Source organism: Loxodonta africana, chromosome 3 (assembly GCF_030014295.1).
Source record: "Loxodonta africana isolate mLoxAfr1 chromosome 3, mLoxAfr1.hap2, whole genome shotgun sequence".
NCBI lineage: Eukaryota > Metazoa > Chordata > Mammalia > Proboscidea > Elephantidae > Loxodonta > Loxodonta africana.
The window spans coordinates 40369403-40397180 of NC_087344.1; the positions used below are offsets into that span (position 1 = coordinate 40369403).

At 50.6% G+C, this 27778-nt stretch overlaps 1 protein-coding gene across 12 annotated transcripts in view; it reads left to right on the top strand.

The window, feature by feature from the left end:
* Nucleotides 1-27778, top strand: part of KCNAB2 (potassium voltage-gated channel subfamily A regulatory beta subunit 2) — a 111117-nt gene that overhangs the window by 48454 nt on the left and 34885 nt on the right. Inside the window, exon 1 of one of the 12 annotated variants that reach the window (XM_064281162.1) lies at nt 265-6806. The exons of 9 other annotated variants lie outside the window; for them this stretch is intronic. In XM_064281162.1, coding sequence (XP_064137232.1) covers nt 6589-6806 — 218 coding nt within the window. In that variant the 5' untranslated portion in view covers nt 265-6588. 2 more of the 12 variants (XM_064281163.1, XM_064281160.1) reach the window with 2 other exon arrangements.

Here is a 27778-nt window from a genome sequence, read left to right on the forward strand (position 1 = left end):
TCTAGTAGATGCAGCATCCTAAGCCACAGCTTGGAGGTGTGCACAAAGGACAGGAAGTGCTGGTTACCTGGACTGGGCCATCAGGTATGTGACAGAGAATACGATAGAACAGGCTGTAAAGGTAGATTGGGCCCAGATTGGGGAGGGCCTTCAATGACAAGCAAAAGAGCTTTGACTTCATGCAGTGGGCACTAGGGAGCCATCCATGGTGTTTGAGCAGGGCAGTGACCAGAGTTCTGCAGTAGCAGGGAGCCAGTAGCAGGGAGTCAGATGGATAAGAGAAGGGGAGTGTTAGATGCAGAGAGATGAATAAATAAATAGCCCAGGACGGGGAGAGGGCCTGAACTAGTGGAAAGATTTGAGAACAAAGGACAGCGGGTAGATGAGAAAAAGATGTCCAAAGCCAAGTCCACCCACAGGGCTTGGCAATGATGGGCAGGGGAGGAGTCTTAGAAGTGTCTGTGCTGAGATGGACATCCCGTTAACAGAGCAGCTGGCCGAGGGGAAGGAGAATATGTGAAGCTGTTGACCGCCACCCAGAAGTGAGGTGCAGGGTCCCCCTCCCCACACACAGAGGAGATGACCAGTGTCACCGATACAGAGGGACTGCCAGAGCTGACCTGAGCCTTTGAGAAGACCCATCTAGTCTACCACTTGAGGCCTCTACAGAGAATAGTCTGCTCCAAGGCACCCCTAGACTCCGTGTCCACCTCCCTACATAGTTTGCTTTCTGCTCCAGGTCTGGAGCGATGGTCTCCAGCCTCCCAGCCCTCCACTCCCCTGCCCGTCTGCAGCCACTGCTGTTTGTGGATTTGTTGTAGGACAGACAGCTCAGCCTCCATCCAAAACCCCACAGGCACCATGTGCGTTTTCATTGGAAGATGTTATGCTGAGCCTTTTTGGCCTCCCTGAGATAACCGGCCATGCCACAGGGGTCCTGACCCTAGGGCTGGGGGCTCAGTGTTGAGCTGACCCCAGAGTAGGGCTTCCTTAGGAGCACCGTGAACCCACCTCCCAGACCCCATCAGACGTATATGCCAAAGAAAGGTCTCCGTGCCCCTGCTTGGGCAGAGTGGCAGTGTGGCACCCAAATATCAGTCTTCCAGAACCTTCCTGCTGTTTATAAGTACTGACAGAGTAGGACGTTCCAATCTGGGGCTTATCTTGGTGAAGGGAAGGAGGGGTCTCCGCAAGTGCAATCACCCACTGTCGAGACCACAGTTTGCTCGCTGAGGACAGGAATTTGGTGAGGCAGAAGCTATGTATGAGCTCTGCGTTCCGCCCTCACCCTGCCCTTTTCTACCTGTGGTTCTGGGGTCTGGTCTGCAGCATGCGGGGCAGTGGTGACAGTGAGGATGAGCCTGAGGGGATGGTGCGCCCCCACTGCCAGTGCCCCCCACCTATGCACCACAAGCTGGTCTGCCAGGCTGCGCTGCGGAACTGCACTTTCCAGGCTTTTAGGGGCAGAGGCGTTCGTGAATAATTCAGCCGCCTTCACTGAGATAAAAACACCCTAATAGAACTAATGGACTCCCGGTCTCGGAACTCAGCTCTTGTGGGACCCTGCTTATTCACCAATTGCTTCTGACGTTCTGCAGCGACACTCCCCGAATGCAAACACCACCGCGTGAGGGTTTTAGAGTGCCTGGTGAACCCTGATAACCTAGGCTGTGTCCCTTTTAATGAGCAGACGCCCAGGACAGCAGGTGAGTGGCCCCTTTTGCTCCAGGAGCAGACGTCCTAGACATCTGCTCAGAGGGGCTGCCCCTGGGTGCAGCTGTGTTGGGAGCTAAAATAGCAGAGGCTATGTTTTTGGGGGATGCTTTTAGCTGATCTGATATTAAACCCGCTACATTTCTCAGAGCAGAAAGCCTCAACAAGCCGACTGTAGGTAATCATGAGGGAATGTGCGCGGGAGGAGACCGGGATGGTGGGTTCCGCTTGGCATGACCCGTAGTCAGTGCCCTGTGCTTGAGCTGCTTGCCTCCCAGCCCTGCCGGGTGCTTTCCTGCTTGTGTTCTTCCATGAGAGCCATGGGTGGCTAGCTTGTATATACCCTGTGGGGTTCACTGCTGACGAGAATTCAGCGTTTTCAAATATTCCTGAGAGCTGTCAGGGTTTGATTGCTGTCTGAAGTTGTCTGGAAGCACATGTCTGGGAGAGACAGGGGCTGCCTGTTTAGGCCTCGGTTTGCTGATTGTTCTTGAACGTAAGTAATTTTGTGTTTGCACTGCTGTGATGCCGTGAATCTCAGAGCCACGTGTGTTCCAGAATGATCAGCTCCCCTCTCCATTTCCGCTTTGATAAACCTTGACTAATTTCTCTAATAGCTAACAAATGTCATGGTTTGAAAAGAGGTATTCCAAATCCCTCCTTGGTCTCAACGTTTTATGCTTTGGTGGCCTTCAGTAAACAGACCACGATTAAGAAATGCCAGGTACGAGACTCAGGGGAAGGAGCTCTTCCCGCTGACTTAATGATGTTAACATCTTCCTTTCAGTTTTCCATGTCGTGCCATTAATTGATGGAAACTCCCCCGAGCCCCCCAGTCTACAAGAATAGATTTGCAAAAGGCAAAGCCAGGCAGAGGAGAGGACGCATAGTGGCCATATCATCAGCAAAGGCTGCTGGGGCGGGGTCTGCTTTGTCTTGAGACGGGGAGGGGAAAGGGGAGTGGATGGAGAGCCCTGCTCTGGAAAAGATGAGGATTCTGCACCTTTGAGCTCCAGGGAGGTGAAAGTGCCCAAGTAGGCACCCCAGTGATGGGCGGCCCCCTTCTACCTGGCAGGATTTTACTCATGGGCCCTTCATTCATGATCCAGACTCCTTTGGAATCAGCTGCAGGGGAAACTGAGAACAAACCCTTAGAGGGTGAGCAGCTGCATCCAGGGAAGCTGGGTTCCACTTTCACCCAGGGGATGGTCCCAGCTGTGCTAGGGACCATCAAGAGTCCCCCTTCTGCCCTCTGCGCCCACCCGCCCTTCCTCCTCTGTCTAGATTCAGGCCTCCCCCAAGCACCTCATGAGGATGAGCGTGGCCTGGCCTTCCTGACCTACAGACCCGCCTTTGGGCACCAGGGCTCCGCCAGCTCCTTGCTCCTCACACGTCCTCCTGGACTAGGTGTGTGCCTGTGGCAGGAGACTGCCAGTTGCCTCACCCACGCCACAGGTGGCCTGGCTCACAGATGCGTTCCCCAGTCCACAAGTTGTGTTATAAGGGAAGATCAGAAGCAGGCAGACCACGGCCCCACAGAGGGGTGCCCCTCTAGCCCTGGCCAAGGAGGCCAGGAAGGTGGCCAAGGCCATGATCTTCCCGCTCTGTCCCCACCCGGATCCCCAAAACTTGCCCACGATCCACCTCGTTAGGACAGTGTTGTCTGTGAGGGGGGCAGTTACTAACACCTCCTTCTCATCCTATGAAGCGTTTTCTGGTGACGTTTGGTACCTGCACGGCTCACTGCTATCATCCGAGCCCACACTCCGGTGTCACCTCCACAGAGAGCCCTACCTGCCCTGTCTATACCTTTTTCTCTGCAACACTTACCATAGCTGGTGTCGTGTCCCCGTCTCACTGCCAGTGCCCTCCCATGAGGGTGTGTCCAGCCATGTCCCGAGCCCCCACCTAACTGCCCAGCAGCCCATCTCCTGCAGCCGCACAGCCACCTCATGCCGTAAGCCTATGCTCATCCCCACTTCACAGATGGGCAGACTGAGGCTAGGTCGGCCAGGGTGCCTGCTGGGGTCACATTGTGAGTAGGCAACAGGCTGTCCCTGCCCAGAACCTGGCGCTAGGCCACCACCCAGCCCTGGGGCCCTGATGTGTGTCCAGAGCCAACCAGACCTGTCTGCTTTCTATGAGAAACATCTTGAAAGCTAATGGCTATTGATCCAGCTGGCCGGGCCTGGATGGAAAATATGTGCTGAGCAAGTCCTGCTTTTCGGTAAGAGCCACAGCTGCAGCTGGCTGCGGTCTGTCTGTGAAAGGAGGTCTACCTCCATCTGCCCCACACTGGCTGACAGGTGGCCTACCGCCACCCTCAGAAGGGCCTGTGATTTGGGGGTGGGGAGGCCTAGCCAGCCAGAGGATGGGGAAGAGGAGCTGGTACTGCCACCTATGGGTGCTATGGCTTCACTGCCTGGAAGGTCGGGTTTCATGCAGGAGCACCCTCGCCTACTTTTTTTTAGTGCCCTTCAAAGACCTCAGCCCAAACCCAGAGGGAGCCCAGAGGTCCTGGGGCCTGCAGAGCCCCATGGGGCTGGGCCGTGGTGAGGGCAAATCCTGGGCTGGGAGTCCCCCCTCCCCAGGAGGGGATACGCTCAGAGACCACCAGGTGCGTCAGAGAGCCAGCCCAGAGCCCACGGTGCCATCCAGCCCTGCCAAGGAAGCGCCCATCACAGCCCCTGGTTGGCCTTTGTATGCCCACGCCTTCACTGATTATTGGACGCATAGCTAAGCCCCTGCTCTGTGCTCGCTCTCGGACAAGAGTCCCTGCTCTGAGGGCCTGACCTTCAGGGGAATCCATGTAACAAGTGAGTCAGAGATGTCTCCAGAATGTTAGATGACAAGAGGGGCCGTGGAAAGCTGCAGCAGGGAAGAGATGTGGCATGTCAGGGTGGGGTAGAGAGCCTGGGGGCAAATGTGTGATGGTCCCGGGTACCCAGTGTCCAAGGTGTCCAGGCAGATCGAGGTGTTGGCGCAGCCTACCCCAAAGAGACACTGACCTGTGGGGACAGGCGCTGTCCAGCACTGAACCAGGGTGGGTAGTCCAGGGCCTTCATGGAACCCTGTAGGGGCTCCAGGGGCATGCCCTTGCTCATTGGTTTCCCTAGGATCCTTTCTGAGCCCCTCTTCCATACTGCTGTGAGCCAGGAGATTGGGCGGCAGACATAGGACAGCCCAAGCTCTCAAGCAGCGTGACCCAGGGAGTAAGAGAGACCTACAGACAGATCCTTGCATGGAAATGTCTTTGGGCCATGAAGGGGATGATGAGGCTCCAGGGGCGTCCCTCCACATGGAAGTGCACACGTGGACAGAGCAGTCAATGGTCAGCACCTGTTCTGTAGAGCCCCAGGCTCACAGAGCTCATTGCTACCACCTGCCCCTGCCAAGCAGAGTGGGTCAGACCTGACCCCAGAGCACACAGAGGAAGCGGGGGTGGGGGTGCACCTGGGGTGTCTCCAAGGTGACCTTGCTCTCCACCCTCACCCTCACCCTCAAGCACCACTACAGAGCCTCTTCAGCTGCCCCACAGCAGGACAGCCCTCCAGGTGGCTCACAAGGACACTTGAGCTTGTTGTCTCCCAAGGCAGGAAGCGGGGCAGGGCTGGTTCCCTCCAACTCCCGGGGCTGGGCTACGGGACCCCACTCTGCAGGTGGCCCTGCAGAAACAGTAGCTTCGCTCTGTCCCCTCTCTGCTCAGGGACGGTGCAGGGACCAAGGCCTTGCTTTGGTCAGGTGTGGAGGGCATTAGGGGCCCTGGACGGTAGACCTGCGGACCAGGTCTTTGATGTCGGTCAAATACACAGTGGGGTTCACTGATTCCCTTGTTTTTATTACATGAATTAGCACAAATGCAAGTATTGTGTATACTTTCCCCTTGTCTTTTTTTTTTTTTAATTTACCGCTATCTCTCTGAGCTTATTGAATATCATTCCGCATAGAGATGCTCCATTCTTGATGGCTGCCTAAATTTCCACTATAGGAACAGTCTGTGATTTAAGTAACCATCTTCCCTATTGATGGGCATTTATGTGGTTTTTCATTTTCGAGAGTGTTTTTTTATCATTCAGGATGACTTTATTTGGCAATGGCTCTTAACATTTAAGTTTTGAAATGTCCCTGTCCCAGCCACCCCCCCACCCCACCCCCATATAAATGCATTCTGCTCCATCTTTCTATTGTAAAAAGTCATGGGTTATATGGTGGCTATCAGGGAGCATGGAGCCCAAAGAACTCTGCCAGTGCAATGGTGCTTTCCATAAGCAAAGAGTGGGTGTGTTTTCCTCTCAAGGCTTATGAGCAAAGGGCCTTCCTGGGATGGGGCCCACCTGGCATCATCACACTGGAGTTTGCTTCAAGGAGGGGTGTGGTCCCTGCCTCTCTGTGCCTTGGGCTGCTTGCCTGGGGACAGCCCTTTGCTTGGGTTTGCCCTGGGTGACACCATGAGAGAGTGCTGTGGGACTGTGCCCCAGGCACCAGGGACAGCAGCTTCAGCCTTCAGCATTTGGGGATGAGTTCTCTGCATGTTCCCCCTTGCTCCTGTTCTCACTTCGAACACTTTTGAGTTCAGCTTTCCCGCCTGGAATGCAGCTTCGCCTGTGCTTGTTTCACATGTGCAGGGGACAGAGAAGGGTGGGTTACTCAGAGTTCTTAAGGACCCGAGATCTTACTGCAGAGAGGGGCCAGGCTCCAACCCAGGCATCAAGAGCCCTTGGCGGCTGCTCCAGTTGGAGGAGTTTGGCTGCAGCCACTCCCTGCCCTGGGCCAGCCACCTAGTCTGTAGCACTCGGGGCTGTGGCATGCTCTCTAACCCACCACCACTCGGCATTTCCCATCTGGACAGCAGTGGCTTCAGGGTCAGGCAGTACCATGTTGTCCATGACATACAGCGAGAGCCTGAGGAGCGTGAGCAGCAGGTGCCACTCCGACTGGGCCCTGCACCCCGTCCGCCAAACGGACATGCTGGAGCTGCAGCGCCTGCGAGAGGTGCGCGTGGCCGCCCAGGCCAGGAACATGGAGAGCTTCCTCCGCATGCATGGACTCTCCCTGGACAGCTGCACCGCCCGGCGCACGGGCATGAAGTATCGGTAAGGGCCAGGCACAGGGCTGGGGTGGGAAGTACACTGTCCATTGGAGGAGGCCTGGAGGCAGGAACTGCTGGAGCAAAGGATGCAGATGATATTCCTTACCATTGTACTATCTATTTGGGTAAATATTTTGTGTTTAAAAAGTTCTAACCATATAAAGATGTATAAAAGAAAATGGAAGTCTCCAGTAGTCCTCCAAAGATACACACTGTTAAGAGCTTGATGTAGACTCATGAAAAAATAATATGGTTTCTTGGGGGAGGGGAGAACTTTATAGCAGGGGTACAAAGGATCCCTGGTTGGCACAAACAATTTGTGCTTGACTACTGACCTAAAGATTGGAGGTTCCCATCCAGTGAAGAAAGGCTTGGTGATCCACTTCCAAAATTATAGCCAAGGAAACCCTATGGAGCAGTTCTACTCTGTAACACATGGGGTGCCATGAGTCAGAATTGATTCAACAGCAACAGGCTTGGTTTTTAGTTTAGCAGGGGTAAACATACAGTTTAATTGGTCTCCTGTAACTTCACTGGGACAAATTCACCTTTAGGAGTTAACTAGATATGACAATGACAAACCTATTCTGGTAACAGAAACCAGGTTGGACTCTAGGGACAAGAATGTGCTGTCCTCCTTGACCTCTTTAACTACCTCATTGTGGAAAGAGGTTTTTAACAGGTGGCCACTGAATTGCTTACAAAACCAAAAAAAAAAACCAAACCCATTGCCGCTGAGTCAATTCCAACTCGTAGCGACCCTATAGGGTAGAGTAGAACTGCCCCATGAGGCTTCCAAGGAGCAGCTGGTAGATATGAACTGCCAATCTTTTGGTTATCAGCCAAGCTCTTAACCACTGCGCCACCAGGGCTCTGAATTGGTTACAGTAAACTGTAAATAGCTGTGAATAAGTGTCCCATGTGGCCTCTGAATGATAGACATGTAGGTCTGACTTTTTTTGGAACCACAGAAGGACAGTCTATTTAGATCTGTAATCTTTTAAAACAGCGCCAAGACAGCACTCCAGTGGGCCCACTTTCTCTTCTGAAAACCTGGCATTTTCCTTTATAAATCCCTGTAGATTGCAAATATGCAGTTTTGCCGCCTGTGCCTTCCAATCTTTACAGGATTGCCAAATTTAGCAAATAAAATAAAAATACAGACCAACAGACACTTAGTTAAATTTGAATTTCAGATAAGGAATGAAATAACTCTTTATTATAAGTCCTGTCTTGGTCATCTAGTGCTGCTATAACAGAAATACCACAAGTGGATGGCTTTAACAAAGAGAAGTTTATTCTCTCACAGTCTAGTAGGCTAGAAGTCCGAGTTCAGGGCACAAACTCCAGGGGAAGGCTTTCTGTCTCTGTAGGCTCTGGAGGAAGGTCTTTGTCATCACTCTTCCTTGGTCTGGGAGCATCTCAGCGCAAGAACCCCAGGTCCAAAGGACACACTCTGCTCCTGGCACTGCTTTCTTGGTGGTGTGAGCTTCCCCGACTCTCTGCTTGTCTCCCTTTCCTTTTATCTCTTGAGAGATAAAAGGTGGTGCAGGCCACACCCCAGGGGAAACTCTGTTTAGGTTGGATCAGGGATGTGACCTGGTAAGGATGTTTTACAATCCCACTCTAATCTTCTTTAGCATAAAATTAGAATCACAAAATGGAGAACAGCCACAGAATACTGGGAATCATGACCTAACCAAGTTAATACACACATTTTTAAGGGACATTATTCAATCCATGACAAGTCCCATGCAATAGCTGAGGCATTTTTGTTGTTGTTAGTTGCCGTTGAGTTGATTACAACTCAATAGTGACCCCATGTGTGCAGAATAGAACTGCTCCATAGTGTTTTCAAGGCTATGACCTTTCGGAAGTAGATCACTAAGCCTGTTTTCCAAGGCACCACTGGTTGGGTTACAATCACCAGCCTTTTGGCTAGTAGTGAAATGCTTAACTGTTTGTGCCACTCAGGGACTCCTTTTTGGAACATTGTTGTTGTTAGGTACCATCAAGTCAGTTCTGACTCATTAACAACCCCTTGTACAACAGAACGAAACACTGCCCATTCCTGCGCTATCCTCACAATCGCTGTTATGCTTAAGCCCACTGTGGCAGCTACTGTGTCAGTCCATCTCATTGAGGGCCTTTCTCTTTTTCACTGAGCATGATGTCCTTTTCCAGGGATTGATCCCTCCTGATAACATGTCCAAAGTATGTGAGACAGTCTTGCCATCCCTGCTTCTAAGGAACATTCTGGTTGTACTTCTTCCAAGGCAGATTTGTTCGTTCTTTTGGCAGTCCATGATATATTCAATATTCTGTGCCAACACCACTTAAAAGTTATTTGTTATTTATCTGAAATTCAAATTTAACTGAGCATCCTGTATTTTATCTGTCAACCCTAAATCTTTGCCTTCCATCTAACAGGCCCAACAGGTTATCTGGCTTGTCTCTGGAGTGTAGAGTCCCTGGGTGGTACAAAAGATGAACACACTTAGCTGCTAACCAAAAGTTTGGAGATTCGAGTCCATCCAGAGGCTCTTTGGAAGGAAGGCCTATTGATCTATTCTGAAAAATCAGCCACTGAAAATCCTCTGAATCACTGTTCTACCCTGACACATATGGGGCCACCATGAGTTGGAATCGACTTGACGGCAACTGGTTTTGGTTTTCTTGGAGAGTAGAGCAGAGGCCAGTTCGGTCCCTTTAACAATTTCTCCCACGGACAGCCTATTTGGCCCTTTAGTCCATTGTTTGAACATGTTGTTATAGTTTAAAGAAACAAAGCACTTCTGCCAGGAGTCCATTAGATGGCATAATTCTTAAAGCTTCATATTCTAAATTCAACCTTCAGGGAAGGACAAAGGGTCAGCCAGGCCACAACAAACTTCTAATTTTGATGGAAATTTCTCAAGAGAAAGACTGTGCTTTTTCTTCTTTTTTGGCTAGTCATTGGTACCTTTCCTTTATTCAGCAAGTATCTGTTAAGACTCTACTTGGGGACCTTGCCCCTTCAGTGGAAATAGGAGGGTGGACGTATCTCTTAGGTTCCTGATGACCTCAGGGAAGAAGTCTTTGCTGCCATCTGAGACACTTCTAAATTAACATGTAATGCCGAAATATCCTAGGAACATTTCCCAAGGAGGAGAGGGGACAAGAAAACAACTCACTCCCTTAGCAGTTGACGGGCCAAAGCTTTTCTCACCGTCAAGGCCCTTCCCTTATCTAGCAATTTCATCTTGCTGCACACGGGGTTTCTGGAAATAGGGACTCCATGATTAACACTGCCGGTTATTAAAGATTCCAGATAAACACCCTTCCTGGTTAGCTGCCCTCCTGTCACCATCTGGGTCAGGACAGTTGAACTTGGTCTTAAATATTAACATAAGAGGGATAATTCCGTCAGATAAGTACCGCCACTCAGTGGGGCGAGGAGACCCCACACCAGGCCTGGATGCTCTCGCGAACTGAGCTGCAGCTGGGAAAAGCTTTCTTGTTAACTTCTCCTTTCTTTTTTTTTTTTTCTTTTTTTGCCTTTGTTGTTTGTTTTTTAACTGCTTTCAATCCTTGCTGTTTAAAAAACATGGATTTTTAAAATTTAGACAGTCCCTGTGTGAGCTTTAGGAGCAGGTTAAGGGGAACTGGAATCCCCAGGTAGTTAAATGGCTAATGCACCCACCTGCTAACTGGAAGGTCAGAGGTTTCAGTCCACCCAGAGGCACCTGGGATCTACTTCCAAAAAATCAGCCATTGAAAAACCTCATGGAGCACAGTTCATAGGTCCTGGGGCTTGTGCTCAAATGCTAACCCAAAGGCTGGAGGTTGGAACCCACCCAGCGACACTGTGAGAAAAAGGCCTAGCAATCTGCTTCCATAAAGATTATAGCCAAGAAAACCCTCTGGGGCAGTTGTACTCTGAAACACACGGAGTCGCCATCAGTCAGAATAGACTTACCGGCAACTAACAACAACCACAAGGAGAACTGTGGTCCAGCTCCCCCCTTCCATCCCCACCTGGCTGTGATGCTGGAACGAACGGTCTGGAGAAGTGACCCCAGATACGGCAGCGGCTGTGCCAATGGGCAGCCAGAGGCTATGGCCTGGGCCCCCACTGAGCCAGCCAGGCACCAACTAGTCTTTGGATTAAATGTGACTCTTCTCTGCTTCCCATGGCACCAGAATGAACCCAGACTCCCCACGAAGGCCCTGCACGCCCCTTGCTGCCTCTCTGGTCTCAGCTTGGACACCTCTCCCTCTTGCTCAGGATGCTCCAGCCACACCTGCCTTCCTTCTGTGTCTCAAACATATGAGCTCCTGTCATCCTCAGTGTCCCTGCACTTACTGTTCCCCCTGGCTAGAGGGTGTGTCCCGCACCTGGCCCCTTCCCTTCATTCAGGTCTCGGCTCCATCCTCAGGGACTGTCCTGACCACCCAGTCTGCATAAGTCAGCCCATTGTCCTGGTTTATGGTCTTCCTCACACCTCCCACCACCTCTGTTACCTTGTTTTTGCCTGTCTGCACCCCCTCTGGTGGCACAACAGTTAAGCACTCAGCTGCTACCTGAAAAGTTGGTGGTTCAAACCCATCCAGCAGCTTCACAGGAGAAAGGCCTGGAGATCTGCTCCCACAACGATTACAGCCTAGAAAACCCTGTGGGGCAGTTCTAATCTGTCACGTGGGGTTGCTATGAGTCAAAAATGTACTCAATGGCACCTAACAACAACAACAGCATCATCTTTGTCTGTCTGCAGCACCTAGAACATTCCAAGCCCTTATAAATATTGGCCAAATGGTGTTGAATGGTCTTGGTCTTAATCCACTTTCCAGAAGATTCCCCTGTAAAATGTGATTTGTTTCCACTGCTTCCAGGACAGTAGAAAAACAGACATGGAAGTTGTGTCTAAGCCTCTCTCTCCTGCGGTCCAGACAGGGATAGCAGAGAGGCCTGGTGCCCTAGAGAGTGATTGCTGGTCGGGAACTTCCTGGCAGGGCACGGATCCTGATTCTAGATCCTGGGTTCTCATCACAGTCCAGGAAGACTCACCAGGAAGTGTTTGATTTGTTGCCAAACTAATTGAACACACTCAAGTTGCTCCATTATCCACAGGAGATCAGTTCCAGCTGGGCCAATCAGGGGAGGCTTCCCAGAAGAGGTGGGAATCCAGGCATGTCTGAAAGGACAGGTGGGAAGGAGGGCACTGTGAGCAGGAGGAGAGGCAGGAGAAAAAGAGCAGAGGTCAGGGGGAGGAACGCCCTGAAGGGGACAGCAGGCAAACCAGGCTAGGACACTAAAGGAAAGGTACCTCCACCTTGAGAAAGGTGCCCAGGGCTGACTTATACCTGGAGCTGGCAGGGCTATCCCTGAGTGTCCTGAGAGGAACCCTGGCTCTCCCTGGCTACCTATGGGACCTTGGACAAGTCACCTGGCCTCTCCATGTTTCGGTTTCTCCATCTGGAAACCAAAAAAAAAAAAACGCAAACCTGTTGCGGTCAAGTGGATTCTAATTCATGGCGACCCGATAGGACAGAGTAGAGCTGCCCCATAGAGTTTCCAAGGATCAGCTGGTGGATTTGAATTGCCTCCCTTTCGGTTAGCAGACAAACACTTAACCACTGCACCACCAAAGCCCCTCATCTGGAAAGGGGACGTGATAGTCACTGCCTCCCAGAATTGTCCTGGGGACCAAGTAAAATAATGGCATAACTCAAAGTTCCATGCTTGGCTCCTTGTGAGAGAGAAGCAGTGGTCCCTCCCCTCCCTGCAAAAGGGACCATCCCTGCTCTCTGAGAGTTGTCCGGGTATTCTTTATGGATTGAGTTATGTCATCCCAAAATAGGTGTTGAATTCTTGGCTCTTGGACCTGTGGAAGTGATGCTATTTAGAAATAGGGGTTGTCTTTTGTTACATTAATGAGGTCATACCAGTGTTGGCTGGGTCCTAAACCTAATCACTTCTGAGTTATAAGAAGACCAGGATAGACACAGAAATACTCAGGGGGAATATAGACACCCTGTGAGGATTATCTACTAGACAAGGAACTAAGGAACGCCTGGGGCTTACCAAAAAGGAAGACATCCACAGAGCTGAGAGCCTAAGTTGGACTTTTAGCCTCTAGAACTGTGAGAAAATAAATTTCTGTTCTTTAAGCCACCCACCTGTGGGGTGTGTGCTACAGCAGCCCTGGGAGACTAAGACAGTATCCAAACCCCTGCAGTTGCCCTTCCATCTCAGAATTGCATTTCTGCAAACAGTTGTACCTGGAGATGCAGCTGGAACCCCTGTGTGGACAGCAAGGGAAGGCAGGAGGTGGTGGAGACCAGCTGGTCATCCTGCCAGGAACGGGTTGGAGGAGCCAGCTGGCCAGCGTAGGGCTCCCATAGGTCTCAATGTTGGGCCTGACCAAGCTCCAGCTGGCAGCAGTGTGTGACCTGTGTTCCTCCTGGGACTACTTCTGCTGGACAGCAGCCCTCATGCTGGCACCTCAGCAGCCATTCCAGGCCTGGAGACAGCTGTCCCTCTGTAGTTCCCCTGACCTCGCCAGCCCCAGCTTCCCTGCCTTTAAAATGGACATAACAGCCCCTTCCCTCCCTGGCAGGGCTACTGTGATAAGTAGGAGAAAGCACATAGATCCTGTGATGGTGAATTTCCTGTGCCCACTTGGCCAGGCTGTGGTGCCCAGGTTGGTCAGATACAAGTCTAGGTGTTGCTGGGAAGGTGTTTGGTAGATGTGATTGACATTTCCAATCACTTGACTCTGAGTAAAAGGGATGACCCTTGATAATGCGGTTGGGCCTTATGCAGTCAGTTGAAGACCTTAAGAGCAAAAATTGAGGGTCTTGAAGAAGAAGGAATTCTGCCCGAGGCTGCAAGATAGAAATCCTGCCAGAGCTTCTAGTCAGACAGACTTCACTACAGATTTCGGACTCAAGACTGCAATATCAGCTGCTGCCTGAGTTTCCAGCCTGCTGGCCTGCCCTGCAAATTTCAGACTTCACACAATCGTATGAGCCAATTCCTTAAACTAAATCTCTCTATGTGTATGTGTGCTTGTATGTGTGTGTGTTGTGTATAAAACAACCCATCTGTCCGTTTGTCCTACTGTGGTGGCTTGCATGTTACTATGATGCCAGAAGCTATGCCACTAGTACTTCAAATACCAGCAAGGTCACCCATAGTGGACAGATATCAGCAGACTAAGTCCTTCCAGACTAAGACAGACTAGGAAGAAAGCCCTGATGATCTACTTCCAAAAATCAACCAATAAAAACCTTAGGGATCACAATAGAATATTGTTAGACTCACTTGTTTTGGACACGTCATCAGAAGGGATCAGTCCTGGAGGGAGACATCGTGTTTGGTGAAATAGAGGACCAACAAAGACGAGGGAGTCCTTTGGTGAGATGAATTGGCACCGTAGCCATAACGATGGACTCAGCCATGCTGGCAATCATGAGGGTGATTCAGGACTGAGCATCATTTTGTTCTGTTGTTCATAAGGTCACCATGAGTCAAAGTGAATTCAATCCACAGGCAGTGCCAGGCAGCCCCACGGGGACTGTCTTCCCCCACCCCCAGCCCCCTGACCAGTAACCTGAGCTCCCAGAAAGGGTCCAAGAGCAGGAGCTGTGCAGTGGAAGATTGAACTCCAACCCTGCACTGGAGCTGCAACCTGGGTGCGTTTCTCACCTTCCTGAGCCCACCATCTCCTCTGCAGAAGGAGGGGAGTGATGCAGCGTTAACTACTTTGCTTAGCCTTTCCGTGCCTCAGTTTCTTCAAGGGGGAGTTGGGATCATGAGGGTTTGGTGAGGATTCAGTGTGTTGTATGTGAAGCGCTTAGAACAGTGGCACATTGTGGGCACCATGTAAGTGTTGGCGCTGCCATCATTGCTCCTGTTGTTGATGTGATTAGACCTTAACGGGTGCTTCTGAGGGAGGAAAGGCAAAGGGTATGTACAGTGCTTAGTTCAGGGCTTGGTACAGTCGCTTGATAAATGGTGGCAACTAAGAAACAAAATGTCCCTGTGTGGTGCAGACAGTTAACGTGCTCAGCTGTGAACCAAAAGATTGTAGGTTGGAGTCCCCCCAGAGGTGCCTCAGAGGAAAGGCCTGAGGATCCCCTTCCAAAAAAACAGCCATTGAAAACCATATGGGGCACAGTTTTACTCTGACACGCATGGGTTCCCCATGAGTCGGAGTCAACGACAACTGGCTTAAGAAGCAAAATGGGCCAATTTGTGGCCAATTTGCCTTTTTCCCCTTGTAGGGCTGAAATTGTGGGGTGTGGTCAGGATGGCAAGCTCCTGATGAGCAGGAAGGAAGGGGGTAGGGAGCATGGAGCTGGATCCAAGGAAACCCACAGATGACTGGAAAATGCCATGTCCTGGTGTCGCCTGCAGCACCCGTGTGGCCACAACCACAGTCCCCCCCGGCCCCGCCACAAAATGGTCCCTGCATGCAGGAGCTCAGGCCTCCAGCTCGCTTGTCCTCTGGGCTCCCTATTCCTCTTCCTGCCATGTCAAGCCCTCCATAGCAAGAGCTGCCAGGCTAGCAGGTGCACCGAGAGACAGACCTGCTGCCTATCCCATGACTTCCTGCACCAGCTTCTCCTCTCACTAGAAGTACATCTTGTGTTTGAAATTAAGTCCTGACTTCCTTTTTTTCCTTCTGGAGCCTTGTCCACATAGAACCCCTGACCTCTCCTTCTAGAAGACTTGGCCCTGGCTCTGATGCAGGCTTGATTTAGACCTGTCCTAGGGACCCTCCACAGCCCCCTGCTAATGGAAACCACAATCCAGCATGCCACCCCCACCCCTAGAGGTCTTCACTCTCACCTACCATCAACCCCCTCCTCCAGGAAGTCCACCAGCTGGCCAACCTTTGCTACCACCCACTACTCTGGAGTACTCTCTGTCCTTTAGCACCAGCTGCCCTGCCTTGGGCTGAAAACACTGCTGGGTGCCACCCATGTCCCACTCAGTGTAGACGGATGGGGCAGCCTTACTCACTAATACGGGAAGACACAGGGGCCTCTGCAGGACACGGCACTTCATTCCTGCTCTTGGAGAAGCTACTGGGTTTTTTTTTTACACTGCATTAGAACTCTGACTCCAGGTCTTAGTATGCTTGAGTCCATTGCTGTGGCTATTGTGTCAGTCCATCTCATTGAGGGTTTCCCTTGTTTTTGCCGACCCTCTACTTTACCAACCATGATGTCCTTTTGTAGCAATTGGCCTTTGCTGATGGCGTGTCCAAAATAAGAAAGGGGAAGTCTCGCCATCATCACTTCTAAGGAACATTCTGGTTGTATTTCTTCTAATACTGATTTGTTTGTTCTTCTGGCAATCCACTGTATAGTCGATATTCTTTGCCAGCACTACAATTCAAATGCATCAGTTCTTCATGATCATGAAGATAGCGCAGGACTGGGCAACATTCATTCTGTTACACATGGGTTGTCATGAGTCGGAGCTGACTCGACAGCAACTAACGACAATTCCAGGCCTCGAGGCCACCACAGTCCACATTCTGGACAGGGAGAGCATCCACCCCTCCACTTTGAGCCTGTGGCCATTTGGAGAAACGACCTGGCCCAGTCCAGCTTTCCTGCCTCTGTCCTCTGTGTGAGCGATGGAAGGAGGCGATGCTGGGTCGGGTGGCAGCTCAGCTGGAAGAGCCCCAAGTCAGAAGACGGCTGAGCCGGAAGCTTCCTTTCCAGGGACACTCTGACTAGTGACATTCTGTGGACACAGAATGGAGCTTTTAATTGCAAGTGGCTGTGCTTCTCATTAATCACGGCAGGAACCAGCTGCTTTGTTTTAACAACAGCAGATACTTGCGAGGAAGAAAAAAAAAAAAAAAAACCCAAAGATCTGTTGTGGATAGAAATCTTCCCGCGATGCCTCTTACAGATTCCGTTTAAACTGACCAGTGCATATCTGTCAGTTTGTCATACTGTGGAGCTTGCGTGTTGCTGTGATGCTGGAAGCTATGCCACCAGTGTTCAAATACCAACAGGGTCACCCATAGCAGATAGGTTTCAGCTGAGCTTCCAGACTCAGACAGACTAGAAAGAAGGACCTGGCAGTCTACTTCTGAAAAGCTTTAGCCAGTGAAAACCTTTTGAGTAGCAGCACAACATTGATATAGTGCCAGAAGATGAGCCCCTCATGTTGGGCGGCGCTCCAAATACAACTGGGGAAGAGCTGCCTCCTCAAAGTAGAGTTGACCTTAATGACGTAGATAGAGTAAAGCTTTCGGGACCTTTATTTGGTGATGTGGCACAACTCAAAATGAGAAGAAAGAGTTGTAAACATACATTAATAATCGGAACGTGGAATGTACAAAGTATGAATCTAGGAAAACTGGAGGTTGTCCAAAATGAAATAAACATTGCTATCTTAGGCATTAGTGAGCTGAAATGGACTGGTATTGGTCATTTTGAATCAGACAATCATATGGTCTACTATGCCGTGCCGGAAACGACAGTTTGTAAGAGGAATGGCTTTGCATTCATCGTCAAAAAGAACATTTCAAGATGTATGCTGAAGTACAACACTGTCAGTGATAGGATAATATTCATACACCTACAAGGAAGACCAGTTAATATGACTATTATTCAAATTTATGCACCAACCACTAAGGCCAAAGATGAAGAAATTGAAGATTTTTACCAACTTCCACAGTCTGAAATTGACTGAACGTGCAATCAGGATGCATTGATAATTACTGGAGATTGGAATGCGGAAGTTGGAAACAAAGAAGAAGGATCGGTAGTTGGAAAATATGGCCTTGGTGATAGAAATGATGCCAGAGATCACATAATAGAACTTTTGCAAGACCAGTGACTTCTTCATTGCAAATACCTTTTTCCCCCCAACATAAATGGTGACTATACTCGACGGTAGTGGGTTTGGTGTTTTTGGTTATACACGTGAACCTCACCAGTGGAATACACAGGAATCAAATTGATTACATCTGTGAGAAGAGACCATGGAAAAGCTCAATATCATCATCAGACAAGGCCAGGGGCCAACAGCAGAACAGACCATGAATTGCTCATATGCAAGTTCAAGTTGAAACTGAAGAAAATTAGAACAGGTTGATGAGGGCCAGAGTATGACCTTGAGTATATCCCACCTGAATTTAGATACCATCTCAAGGATAGATTTGACACATTGAACACTAATGACCAAAGAGCAGACAAGTTGTTGAATGACATTAAGAACATCATACATGAAGAAAGCAAGAGGTCATTAAAAAGACAGGAAAGGAAGAAAAGACCAAAATGGATGTCAGAAGAGACTCTGAAACTTGCTCTTGGATGTAGAGTAGCTAAAGTAAATGGAAGAAATGATGAAGTAAAAAAACAGAAGGTTTCAAAGAGCAACTTGAACAAAGTAAAGTATTATAATGACATGTGCAAAGACCTGGAGATAGAAAACCAAAAGGGAAGAACACACTCTGCATTTCTCAAGCTGAAAGAACTGAAGAAAAAATTCAAGCCTCAAATCACAATATTGAAGGATTCTACGGGGAAAATATTAAATGACGCAGGAAGCATCTAAAGAAGATGGAAGGAATACACAGTCACTGTATCAAAAAGAATTGATCGACATCTAACCATTTCAGGAGGTAGCATATGATTAGGAACCCATGGTACTGAAGGAAGAAGTCCAAGCTGCACTGAAGGCATTGGCAAAAAAAGGCTCCAGGAATTGAGATGTTTCAACAAATGGATGCAGCGCTGGAAGTGCTCACTCATCTGTGCCAAGAAATAAAGAAGACAGATACCTGGCCAACCAACTGGAAGAGATCCATATTTATGCCTATTCCCAAGAAAGGTCATCCAACCGAATGTGGAAATTATAGAACAATAGAATGGGAATTTCAGAACACTTAATTGTGCTCATGAGGAATCTGTACATAGATCAAGAGGTAGTCGTTCGAACAGAACAAGGGTACATGGTTTAAGGTCAGGAAAGGTGTGCGTCAGGGTTGTATCCATGCTGAGCAAATAATCTGAGAAGCTGGACTCTATGAAGAAGAACGGGGCATCAGGATTGGAGGAAGACTCATTAACAACCTGCAATATGCAGATGACACAACCTTGCCTGCTGAAAGTGAAGAGGACTTGAAGCACTTACTGACGAAGATCAAAGTCCACAGTATGGATTACACTTCAACATAAAGAAAATCCTCACAACATCATGATAAACGGAGAAAAGATTGAAGTTGTGAAGAATTTCGTTTTACTTGGATCTACAACCAACACCCATGGAAGGAGCAGTCAAGAAATCAAAAGACGCATTGCATTGAGCAAGTCTGCTGCAAAAGGCCTCTTGAAAGTGTTGAAAAGCAAAGATGTCACCTTGAAGACTAAGGTGCACCTGACCCAAGCAATGGTGTTTTCAATTGCCTCCTATGCGCGTGAAAGCTGGAGGGGGAATAAGGAAGACGGAAGAATTGACGCCTTTGAATTGTGGTGTTGGAGAAGAATATAGACTATACCATGGACTGCCAGAAGAATGAACAAATCTGTCTTGGAAGAAGTACAACCACAGTGCTCCTTAGAAGCAAGGATGGAGAGACTATGTATTACATACTTTGGGCATGTTGTCAGGAGGGATCAGTCCCTGGAGAAGGACATCATGCTTAGTAAAGTAGAGGGTCAGCAAAAAAGAGGAAGACCCTCAGTGAGATGGATTGACACAGTGGCTGTGACAATGGTTTTAAGCATAACAACAATTGTGAGAATGGTGCAGGACCAGGCAGTGTTTCATTCTGTTGTACATAGGGTCTCTATGACTCGGAACTGACTCAATGGCACCTAACAACAACAACAAGCACGTGTCAGAACTCACCCTGGAAGAAGAGACCCTTTAGGGTGGTGCTTAATTGTGGCAAGTTCAGGTCAAGGTTTTAAGCTTTCCACTCTTGTCTTATTCTTGTGACTTCTGAGAATATTAGGAGTCAGGACCCCTGTTTTAGGCAAGTGGAACGTTCCAGACTCTAACAAGTCTTTAAAAATCACAGGGGCTCCTGTCTACCTTTTCTGCTTTGCAGTTCTCTGCTGGGTACAGCATGTATTTTTCCTGGGATCCCTTGGGAGAGTTCTGGCTTCAAATATTCATTCCTGTCAGCGTGAAACATCCTTAAAATGCCTTGCAAATGCCTCCCTTCAGACACCCCGGCTGCCCTTTAAGGCTGTCTGGTGCCTAGGGACCTAGCACAGAACTCCCCTGGGTTTATTTAGAAAAGGCGGACCCTGAGTTTATGGTTGAATAAGTGGTTCTTTCCCCAGTTGCATCCGTGGCCTCCCCTTAGCAGTGATCTTTGGCTAAAAAGGAAGGTGTAGGTGAAGTGTATGGGACTATGTCTCCTGCTGTGGCCAGGGTGGGGCAGCAGAAAGGAAAGCAGCAGAACAGGCTCATTCATCTCGCAGGCTTTAGTAAGCACCTTCCGTGTTCCCAGTGGTCTTATGGGTGCCTGGGGAGCCTGTGAACAGAGCAACCAAGGGCCCTGCTCTCCCGGGACCCCTGACCTGGGAAAAGATGGATAGTCCACAGCAATGGAACTTTGGAGCCTCAGAGGGTGACCAGTGATGTGCTGGATGGGACTGGAGAGGAGGGGCAGCTCCTCAGGGACACCTGGGATAAGACATACCTGGCAGAGAGAATAGCGGGTGCAAAGGTCCTGAGGCAGGCACCACGAGGCGTATTCTAGGAGTACCCGAAGGCCAGTGTGGGCAGGTCAGAGTGGCATAGAGGGAAGTGTGGGCTAGGACAGAATTAGAATTCAGTTCCCTCAGTGCAATGGGAGAAATGGCAGCACAAGGGTATGGGGATTATGAGTGTACCTGGGTGGCTGTTGGGGAGTGTTTTTTTTAATATATATAATTTTTATTGTGCTTTAAGTGAAAGTTTACAAATCAAGTCAGTCTCTCACACAAAAACTTATATACACCTTGCTACATACTCCCAATTACTCTCCCCCTAAAGAGACAGTGCGCTCTCTCCCTCCACTCTCTCTTTTCATGTCCATTTCGCCAGCTTCTAAGCCCCTCTACCCTCTCATCTCCTCTCCAGGCAGGAGATGCCAACTTAGTCTCAAGTGTCCACCTGATCCAAGAAGCTCACTCCTCACCAGTATCCCTCTCCAACCCATTGTCCAGTCCAATCCCTGTCTGAAGAGTTGGCTTTGGGAATGGTTCCTCTCCTGGGCCAACAGAAGGTCTGGGGGCCATGACGACCGGGGTCCTTCTACTCTCAGTCAGACCATTAAGTCTGGTCTCTTTATGAGAATTTGGAGTCTGCATCCCACTGCTCTCCTGCTCCCTCAGGGGTTCTCTGCTGTGTTCCTGATCGGTTGTAGCCAGGCACCGTCTAATTCTTCTGGTCTCGGGATGATGTATTCTCTGGTTCATGTGGCCCTTTCTATCTCTTGGCCTCGTAATTACCTTGTGCCCTTGGTGTTCTTCATTCTCCTTTGCTCCAGGTGGGTTGAGACCAATTGATGCATCTTACATGGCTGCTTGCTAGCATTTAAGACCTGTTGGGGAGTATTTTACTTGTGGACCCAGGAATGCCCTAAGTCCAGCCTGGCCCAGGCCCCCCTCCTCCTTTGACATCCCTAGGGACAATCGAGGCACAGAGGCAGGTGCTGCTTCCCTGGCAGCCAGCCTGTGACCCGAGGAGCCTTCCTCCCTCTCCTGGAGCCCGGACCTGGGCTTCCCCCTCTCATCACTGTCCCAGGGGCCAGAGGGCGGCCCACTGAGGAGGCATGAGCCCTGGGAGGTAAGACAGCAGGCGTAGCATCAGGAGTGGCCAGGGCCTGATGCCTCGGCTGGGTCCCAGCTCATCTTGGGCAAGCGTAATCCTTCATTTGCTCATACATAAAATGAGCAGATGACAGCAATACCTTCCAGGTAACAATCCACAGAGAAACCAGCGTCTAGGTGTTCCGTAGATGTTTTCACTGTCTTTGTCACTGCCTTTGAATGTGCAGTGACCACCACCCACAAAAGCACTGGCCAGTGAGCCCCTGGAATTCATTCATTCAGAAATACTTGTGATGTATTTCACTTCCACTAAGATGGCTAAAGGAGCCCTGGTAGTTTAGTGGTTAAGTGCTATGGCTGCAAACCAAAAGATGGGCAATTTGAATCCACCACCCGCTTCTTGGAAACTCTATGGGGCAGTTCTACTCTTTTCTATAGGGTCTCTATGAGTCGGAATCTACTTTATGGCATCAGATTTGGCTTTTTTTAGTGCAAAGTGGCCAGACTGTACACCAATTAGGAATGTGGTGCCGGCAACATTTGTCCCACCCCACAGATTAGGGATGGGGGTGGGAGAAAGAGGAGGCAGGAACACCCTGTCTCCGTCCTGAGCAGCTGGGAGAATGGCGTTCCTGTGGGAAAGACGCTGGGATCAGGCCGGCCGTAAGTCAGGCACTCCATACGCATGCTGAGCTCATGCTTGAGAAGTTCAGGATGCAGATCAGGAACCAGAGGAGGTCATTGGATATCGGGGCGGGGTCCAGGCTGGCAGATACCCGGGAGCGTCCTCAGTACAAAGACGACCTTAAAGGTGTGCGAATGAGCAGAGCTAACAGGGAGACAGCTGGACAGACCGGGGAACTGGCCGGGCCTGGGTGCTAGGATTTCCTCATCCTTCATTCACATTAGCAGGATGGGGCCTTCCTGGGGCAGGGGGAGCCCAGATGCCATCCACAGCAGTGCTCCCTGCCCAGGTCGGACAGCCTAGGCAGCTGTGAGAAAGAAGAGTGGTCTATTACCCAGCATTTTTAGGGTGCAGGCTTCAGCTACCTAAGTTTTGCTCTTAAGGCCTTCAGCTGATTGGATAAGGCCCATCCATATTATCAAGGGTCATCTCCTTTATTTAGAGTCAACTGATTGTAGATGTGAGCCTCATCAACAAAACACCTTCCCAGCATCACCTAGGCTTGTGTTTGACCAAACACGGGGCACCACAGCCCCAGCCTAGTGGACCCATAAAATTCACCAGCACAAATGGGCATCTGTCCAATAGCTGTTTGTGTCCCTCAGTATAATCAGAAACATGGTTTAGTCTTTCCTTGGGTCATTGAACCAATACCTATGGAAAGCCCGCTGTATGCATGGCACAGTGCTGGGCAGGGGAGACACAAAGACAAACACCAAGGAATGGCTCCTAACCTGTGGTGTTGATGGGGAGACAGAATCTTTACAACAGCCTTTCCGGGGTGTGGTCCGTGACACTGGAGAGGGAGGGGTGCCCGCGCTTGGAGAGCTGGCGTCATACCACCTGTGGTATCTAAGCTGTTGTCAGAGAGAGAACAGGAGCTCAAAGGCAAGAGAAAGGGCACTTCTGCCAGGGAACAACAGGAGTGAAGGCCCAGAGGCTTTTGAGGCAAATGGCATTTTTTTAAAGATTTATTGAGATATACTTCACTTACCGTATAAGTTACCTGTTTAAAACGTACAATTCTATGGTTTTTGGCATATTCACACAGTTGTGCAACCATCACCACTAATTCTAGAATATTTCCATCACCACAAAAAAGAAGGCTTGTACCTACCCTTCAGCAGCCACTCCCCTATTCCCCCTTCCCACTAGCCCTGTTGTTGTTGTTGTTAGGTGCTGTCAAGTTGATCTTGACTCATAGCGACCCCATGTGACAGAATAGAACTGCCCGATAGGGTTCTCTAGGCTGTAATCTTTACAGGAGCAGATCACCAGGTCTTTTCTCCCGTGGACCTGCTGAGTGGGTTTGAACCTCCAACCTTTCAGTTAGCAGCCAAGCACTTAACCGCTTTGCCACCAGGCTTCCTTTTCTACCAGCCCTAGGCAACCACTAATCTCCTTTCTGTCTGTATGGTTTTGTCTATTCTAGATACCTTATATAAATGGAATCATATAATAGGTGTTCTTTTATGTCTGGCATCTTTTACTGAGTTTTCAAGGTTCACGCATGTGGTAGCATGGATCAAAACTTGATTGCTTTTTATGGCTGAATAATATTCCATTGTATGGATAGACTACATTTTGTTTATCTGTTTGTCAGTTGATGGACATTTGGGTTGCTTCTACCTGTTGGCTATTACAGATAACGCTGCCGTGAACATCCAAGTTCTGCGTGGATGTACGTTTTCATTTCTCTTGGATACATGCCAAGGAGTGGAGTGGTAGGGTCATCTGGTAAAATGGATGACATTTCATTTCACACGCTCATGGTGACTAAGTCGCTGGGAGTCTCAGTTAACTGTGTGCCACTTAAAGCAGGCCATCTGGTAAGAGCAGCCCGTAAGTAACAGTAAGACACCAGCCTTACTGTATCCAGTGGTTTGCCAGAGCGCAGAGAAGTGTATAAGGAAGAAGAAGGAAGGGACTTTCACCTCCCGTGAAGTCAGCGTGCACAATCACTCTTGGTAAAAGCACTGCTTCCTGGGCCCAGCCCCAGAGCCATTCATTCAGTAGGTCTGGGGTGGGGCCCAGTACTCAGCATTGTAACAAGCACCCCTGGCATTCTGGGTCTGGTACTGAGCAACCCTGCCCTAGACTGGGAGCGCCATAAGGGCAAGAACCTCAGCACCGGGAGAGCACACAGTATTTGTTTCTTTTTGAAGAAATAAGCATAATCATTTTTATAAAAAGGGAAGAGGATTATAGAAAGAGCCTATCGGATATTAGTCTGAGTGAGTTCCATTGGGCCCTGGCTTTGCATATTTAGGGAAGGGTAGAATGCCAGACTCTGCCTTGTTTCTGTATGAAGAGCCCCAAGCAGAGGACAGGAGGTAGGGGTAAAAACTCGCCCTGGGCAGGGGGTGAAGGCAGAGTCTGGCCTCCTGCAGCCTCTTTGGCAGTCCCTGGGCCCCAGAAGACCAGGGGCTGCCATCTCCAAGTCCAGGGCCCATCCCGATGAGGGTCTGCCCAGCCTGGCATTAGAGCCATCCCTCCCCCTTCCCATCTCCCTCTCAACTCAAGGGGCTTAGCAAGGGCCACCGCCTGCCCTGAGTTTGGGAAGCCAGACCAGCCAGGGCTCTGCAGCCCAAGTAGGCAGGTAGCACGAGGAAAGGCAGAGCATGGCCCGGGGTGTCCTGAGAGGCCCTGTTGGTGTCTGGAGTGGTGTCCATGGTCTGCCCAGGCATCCTTGGTAAACAAAGCCCCAGCTCTGTCCTCCCAGGCCCTCTGTCCCGAGGGCATGGGTGCCACCCTCAGGGCTGGGCTCCTGCCATCATACCAGGCCGTGCTCATGGGAGGACCAAGGGCTCCACTCACCCGTGAGGGCCAGGGCAGCAGAGGGGTCTGACACTTGCACCTGATGCCAAGGCTCAACCCATTAGAGAGCAGTTCCTTTATGTTGAGGATCAGTGTTAACTGTATATTAGAGTTTCTACCACTGTGAGCCTCACCATGAACACAGTCTGCTCCGGGGCTCAGTGTGTATCCTCTGATCTCCACAAGGACCCTCGAAGGAAGCGTTCTTTGTGATCTGCATCTTACACCTGAGGACACTGAGGCTCAGAGAGGTAGGGACTTGCCCGAGGCAGCTCAGCTCATGAGCAGGGAGGCTAGGAGTAGAACAAGGTTTGTTCTTAATCTGTGCCAATAAGGCAGGGCAGGGACAGGGGGAAGTTAGGAACGCCATCAGCTGCCATGGACATCTCTAGGTGGAGTCTTTTCTGGTTGTGGCAGAGCAGAGCCCAAAGAGTATAGTAGGGCCTGGGAGGGCTGAGCTAGGATGGACAAATTGACTCAGAGAGGGCAAGACGCCTACCAGAGATCACACAGCAAATTAGCCACAGAGCCAGAGCTAGCCCCTGATCTCCTGCTTCCCCTCCAGTGCTCTGTCTCAGCCCCTCCCAGCAGGGCAAAAGGGGACCTGAAAGGCAGCTTTGGCCAAGGCCCGCCCTGAGGGGGTGAGCTGGATACTCAGGGTCAGAGGGCAAAGCCAGCCCCCCTGCCAACAAGGGTGGCTCTCTGGGTTTATTGGAAGCGCCACTGAGCTTTGCTACAGTAGTACAGCCTCATTCCCATCTGGATCCTGTGGCCACAAGTGCAGGAAAGGATATGCAGGAGGATGGGATAAAAGGGCATGGCTTCATTCATTCACTCATTCATGCACTCATCAATTCCAGAGGTACTTATTGAGCGTCTCTTGTGAGCTAACTACTGTGCCAAGTATTAGGACTTCTCAGATCTCCTGTCCCTTTGACCCTTGGATTTCTTTCCTTAGGCTATCTATGTCATTATTATCAAGACAGAGTGGTCTTTTCTCCTTGTATTTCTGCCCTGGCTGAAGCCCCCTTTCCTAGCTTAGAACCACAAGTGGGCAGAGCTGGGCACTCACCTGGAAGCTCTGGCTGGAGCCAGCCACCCACACACTCGGCTGGCCAGCTAGGCAGCCGCCCATCCTGCTGCCCCATCCTCCGCTCACCCTGCTGCAGCGCCTGCCCAGGCGTCCTCCCCAGCCCCCCGACTGAGTGGCCGTCAGCCTTGAGCAGCCAGTGACGGCCTGGCAGGCAGCCGGTGCCTCCCACTTCATTAATAATGAATCGCCAGGCACTCCCTGCACCTCTCACTGGTCGCCTAATTGACTTGGTGGGAGACTCGGAAGGTCTCCTCTGGAGAGACTCAGAGAAGCAGCTCCTCCAGCCACGGCCACCAGAGCCCAGGAGAGCAGACAAGCAGCCTCACTCAGCCTCCCAAACAGCACCCCCAGGACACCTGGTCCCAGGGGCCACCCCCCAGAGCACCTGCTCCCAGGGGCACTTGCAGGGGCTTCTTTCCCCAAGGTACCTGCTCCCAGGGTCCACCCCCCGCACAAGGATACATGCTTCCAGGGGCCACCCCCACCCCAGGGAATCTACTCCCAGGTAGCTGCACCCCACCAGGGCACCTGCTGGCTGCCCCAGGGCTCAGGGAGCAGCCAAGACTTGTGGAAAGGAAGGAGATTTCTCTCATCAGTCAGAGAGAGCTCTCAACCCAGCCTTGCAGACACTTTGGAGACTGCGTGGTGACGGCACCCTCGAGCCGGGACCAGACACTGGACAGCCCAGTCCAGACCAGGGTGGGGGCAAAGGAAGGAGCCCCCAATACCAGGAAGATGTGAGGGGCAGAGGAAATGTCAGCTTCCCACTCGACTCTCAAGTTTCCTTCAAGAAGGTCTCTTCTAGCTTGTCTCTGGAGCTCTGATCCCCTCCCCTTGGAGAGCACACCGGCTCTTCCTCCGTCATTGCCTTGGGAGATCCTGGCTCCCAAGGGGCCTCCTTGCAGAGATTCCCCCTTAGGGGATCACGTCTCCCTCGGGGCAGGGAGCAGCCTCCGGGAGCAGTGACTTCTGGACAGGTGGGAAGAGAGCTCACAGCCAGGACTCAGCCAGCCTCCAGCATGCAGGTCTCCTTCATGTGTTCTGAGCACAGCCTCAAGGCCCGCAGCCCCGATGAGCGGCTGGGCCGGCCTGCGGTCAGCAGCCCCAGCATGGGCACCCACGGCCGCTTCCGAGCTGTGGCCATGGTGGCCCGGAGTCTGGGGCAGGTGTCGGTGCAGAGCCCCCCAGGTGCCGGCGATGCAAGCGGAAAGCAGCCTGGCATGAAATACAGGTAGGAGGTGGGATGGCTTGATGAGCGGGGGCTGCCCTCCCTGCACCCCGACCACCTGCGACAGTCCTTAGAATCTGCAAATCCCTGGTTTTCAGGCTTAGGTGCCAAGAGGCTGAGGGGAGCTATTTTTAGTGCTTGGTAGACTTGGTGAGAAACAACACTGGGGCTCAGGGTGGGATTAACCAGTAAGCACAGCATGCACCAGCTTACAGTAAGCCAGGTACACACAGACTTGTGTTTACCTCCTGATCTGTAGGGCACCATTTCACATGGGTTTCACCACACCTTTGATTTACTGATGTGGTGAAAAACAGGTGAAATTGTGTGCTACAGATGAGTAAATAAGCACACGTAAGCCTGCGCATACCT